At 50.2% G+C, this 4,082-nt stretch overlaps 1 protein-coding gene across 1 annotated transcript; it reads right to left on the bottom strand.

Moving 5' to 3' along the window:
* Positions 1–260: 260 nt before the first annotated feature.
* Positions 261–2,488, bottom strand: LOC132491676 (spermatogenesis-associated protein 31A6-like). The gene has a single exon (XM_060100510.1). The coding sequence runs from the start codon at positions 2,486–2,488 to the stop codon at positions 368–370; it is 2,121 nt and encodes a 706-aa protein (XP_059956493.1). The 3' UTR covers positions 261–367.
* Positions 2,489–4,082: the final 1,594 nt, after the last annotated feature.

The raw sequence follows: 4,082 nt of genomic DNA, 5'->3' as shown, positions 1-4,082 counted from the left end.
CTGGTTGAACCAGATCCTTGGGTGTGGGCTTCATAGGTTTTTCCCATCTCATTGTTAGAGTAATTTTGGTTTGTGTAATGACAGTATCATAAGGTGCAATGAAGGGACACGAGACAAGGAGCAAGCTTGTGATGCTACTGTCCACCTCCCTCCATGCCCCTCCCTTCTAGAAGACAAAGTGCACAGCACAGACAGCAGCCATTACACTCTGCTTTTATTAGAAAAAATATATGTATATATATATATATATGTATTGGGGAACATTAAATATCTTGGATGTGCTAATGAGAAAATCATTTTCTCTACATGGACTGAATTTTTACTTGGAGACATGTTTTCCTACTAAAGGGAAGACTAAAGAAGGATTTTACTGTCGACCAGGCAAGACACCTCCCCAAAGATGACAATGCCTTGGACAGTAGTGTTGATGGCGGGCTGGGGCACCTGGAATCCTTGGCCCATACTGGCAGGTACTAACTGGAAACAAACTCTTCTTGGGGGGCAAGGATGGGAGGCACCTTAGGCCCAGCTGCTCATCGTCGAACCTTACACTTTTCAAACTAGGTTGGTGTCTGACTTCCCTTTCCCTGATAGGACAACTCTGGCCCTTGGAGGTGGCTTCATGACTGCAGGCTGTAGAACCCATCATTCTCCCTTGCTCTGGGTAGGGGGTAAGCCTATGGCAGCCGAAACCCCCACATACTGGGACTTGGAACTCCAGTCTGTGTTCGTTTAACTTTGTGGCATGAAGTCCATGGTGAACTGCTCTGTTTTCTTCTACGATCTGTCCAACAGCTGTCATGCCTGCCCGACCCTCAGCAGTCTCACTCTTCAAGGTTGATCTGCTTTTGACGGATCCGTGACTCTGGGCAGTGGCTGATATGGGCTTTTTTTTTTGCAGAGCATCTCGACCATTGACTTTTTTCTTGGGGAAAATCCACTTTAAAAATAGCCTCATCCTTTTTCTGAAGAGGCTTTCTGGAGGGCTATGTTTCTTCTCTGGCATGAGCTGGAGACATCTGCTCCCAAGAGAGTCTGTTATTCCCCTGACCTGGGCAGGGCGGCTCATACTTCCAGCTTGAGAGGTCCCTAATTCTTTAAACCTTTCTTCATGCTCTCCTGGTTTATGCCTCCTACAGTCCTCTCTTTTGTAAGTAGGGGCAATCATCTTGCTCTGGCTCTTCCATGAGTCTTGGAGTTTTGAAGTTTTGGGCTCCTGCTGCCCTAGGTGGCTCCTTTGGGCTTCCACAAGGCCACTTGGCCCCTGGGAAGGTAACCTGTCTCTGGTGGGGACTCTCTGGGGATGGCACTGAGGCACCTGAGAAGCCAAGTTGTCTGCAGCAAGGAACCTGTGTTTGGGAAAGTCCTGAAGCTGGTTGTCTGACTGTACCTTTACTTTGGAGTTAAACTCACTAGCAACCTCCATGTTAAGGCATGGCTCACCTGGATGTTGGAAAACAGACAGTCTAGGTAGTAGAAAACTTCTACTGGCCCCTGGCGCCTCTAAACTCGTCATATGTACATTTGTGGTTTGGGATTTTGTCAACACTTTGGTTTCCAAGATAACACTAGACTGTGGTTGAAGAGCAGGAGACTCCTTGGCCTCCACAGCCTCCCTGGCCTCTTCACCTCTCAAAGATTGGGATCCTAAGTTCACCTCCATCACTGTTACCCTATGGCAGGGGTCTCGTGAGGCCTGACCACCACTCTCCTCTCTTGGCTCATTCCTGACCGTTGCTGAAATTGGACCTGGCTCTAGGCTGTCCCTCTTGACCCATTCCACACTCTCACTCTTCCAGGTTCTGCCCACAAGGCTGAGTGTGAGGGACTGAGAAGGTGGCCTGCCCTCCTGTCCAGTCAGAGAAGCCTTTGAGGGCCCATGGTAGTCAATAGATGGAACCGCTCCCAGGGTACTCTGGATTTCCTTACACACAGTTGAGGGGACAAGGAGAGGCCTCTTCAGGGTAGGAACTGACTCTTCTCTTATCACCTTATCTCCTGAATGAGCCCGAGGAGGTTTCTCCAGGAACTCAGCAAACTTGACTGTTGAGTGGGACCCAGACACACAGGTGGCTGAAGGGGAAGTGGCAAACTGCAGAACGGTGGAGGGTTGGCACTTTTTCGACTTAAAGAGATTTATGGGCTTGAGGACCTTGAGGGGTAGGGTCCACCTGTGCTTTACCCAAAACCTTTTAATATGTGCTTCCAGCACCTCTCGAGTGTCTGGATCAAGGAAGGAAACCCTACAGGAGGTGTTCATGCAGGGTTCCCAACCCTTCAAGCAGTAGCTTCCACAGGCTCCAGCAGGCACGGCTTTGCACGTCTCACCAGGAGGGTCTTGACATGAGAGCTGATGAAAGTTGCCCTTGCCAGGAAGCCTCTCCAGGCAGCTGTAGGAGAGCAGATGGGGCCAGGATGGCCGGACAGGACAGGCAGGGGTGGGCACCTGCAGCCCAAGAACCCTCCTCTGCCCCCACACTGACTTCATAATGCTCCTGCTCTCCCTCACCCTAGGGCCTTAGCCACACCCTCCCATGGCTCCCCCTCCCAGGGCTGGGGTCACATTATAGGCTCTGGGAGGAAGGACGACCCAGGAGAGAAGGGGAAAGGTTCTTTACCTTTGCAGAAGTGAAACCAGGTCGTGAGTCCCCTCCAGTTCTTCCAGGCAATCTCTGCAAGCTGGAAATCAGGAGACTGGGTCATGGTGGTGAAGGCAGAGGCCTAAGAGTCTTTCAGGAGGCTGAGTGCAATGGCCCTTTAAGGGAAATCTTTGGAGGATTAGACTCTGGAGCCCAAGTATCAGTGTCCAAGGCCACATGTCCCTGACAGTGATGGTAAGTCTCACTTGAAAAGGGTTTGTCCTTTGCAAAGTGCTTCCACGTTCATTAGGCTCTGTTAATTAGGCTCAGGCTCTGTTTCCTGAGGAATAAGCTCTGCCCCTGGCATCCTCAGAGACCGTGAAGCTGGGCCCTCAGGATTAGGAGAGATGGAAGCTAACTCTCGGGTCGCGCAGGGCTGAATGGCAAAGGCTTACCTTTCAAAGATCTACTTTTCTTCCTACACCTGCTCCTCCCCTTCAGCTTTACTTGATGCTGAGAGATAAGAAAAAGTGAGGGGCTAACACCCAACTCTCACTGTCCTCTATCTAGGCAAGCTGTGTTCATGAACAACATGACTTTCTACATTTAACTAAAACTCTGTGGGGTTTTTTCCCCTTTTACTTATCTTTAAAGTGGATAACAATATTTTCAGTTTTTCTTCTTGGAAGAGTGCAAAGAATTTTTTTTTTGGGGGGGGGTATGCGGGCCTCTCACTGTTGTGGCCTCTCCCGTTGCAGAGCACAGGCTCTGGACGCACAGGCCCAGCGGCCATGGCTCACAGGCCCTGCCACTCCGTGGCACGTGGGATCATCCCGGACCGGGGCACGAACCTGCGTCCCCTGCATTGGCAGGGGGACTCTCAACCACTGCACTACGAGGGAAGCCCAAGAAGGATTTTTTAAGTTTTAATCACCATAGATTTCTTCTGTCACTGTTCCTCTGATCAAGAAACACACACATTCTCAGACCTAAATGCCCACGTGAGCTTTGTCAGATAGGATTCTGCTTCCCAAGGCCAGACCTCCACTCCAGCCTCTTCTCTCAGGCTCTCAGGGGCTCAGCCCCAACACAGAGGAAGGTCTCACTTGAGACACCCGCTGTGGGAAGGTGGCTGGTGAACCAGGGCTCAGGGGTCAGCCTTCCTGCAGAGATTGAACTCTTCGTAATCCAGTCCTTAACCATTAGTCACTGCATTTGGGACTTGCCCTGGAGCCCTCTACCATACCTGAACTCCTGGTCTAAGATCTTAGGCTAGAAATCCTCATGCCCACTCTAACCCCTCTCTGGCCTGGCTTTTCCCTAGAAGGATGATGTTCTATACTTTTCTGAGAGTTCCCATCTCAGGAGTCTCTCTACGTGGTTTAGAAAAGTGGAAATAAGAATAAGAAAAAAAGAGAGAATCTCTGCTGGGATTAAGCCAAAGGTTTCTTACCTTCCCGATGTTTCTATGTTTCCTAGGTGGTGCTAAGAATAGATTACTCT

Source organism: Mesoplodon densirostris, chromosome 6, assembly GCF_025265405.1.
Source record: "Mesoplodon densirostris isolate mMesDen1 chromosome 6, mMesDen1 primary haplotype, whole genome shotgun sequence".
Lineage (NCBI taxonomy): Eukaryota > Metazoa > Chordata > Mammalia > Artiodactyla > Ziphiidae > Mesoplodon > Mesoplodon densirostris.
This window is presented reverse-complemented; position numbering and strand designations above follow the sequence as displayed.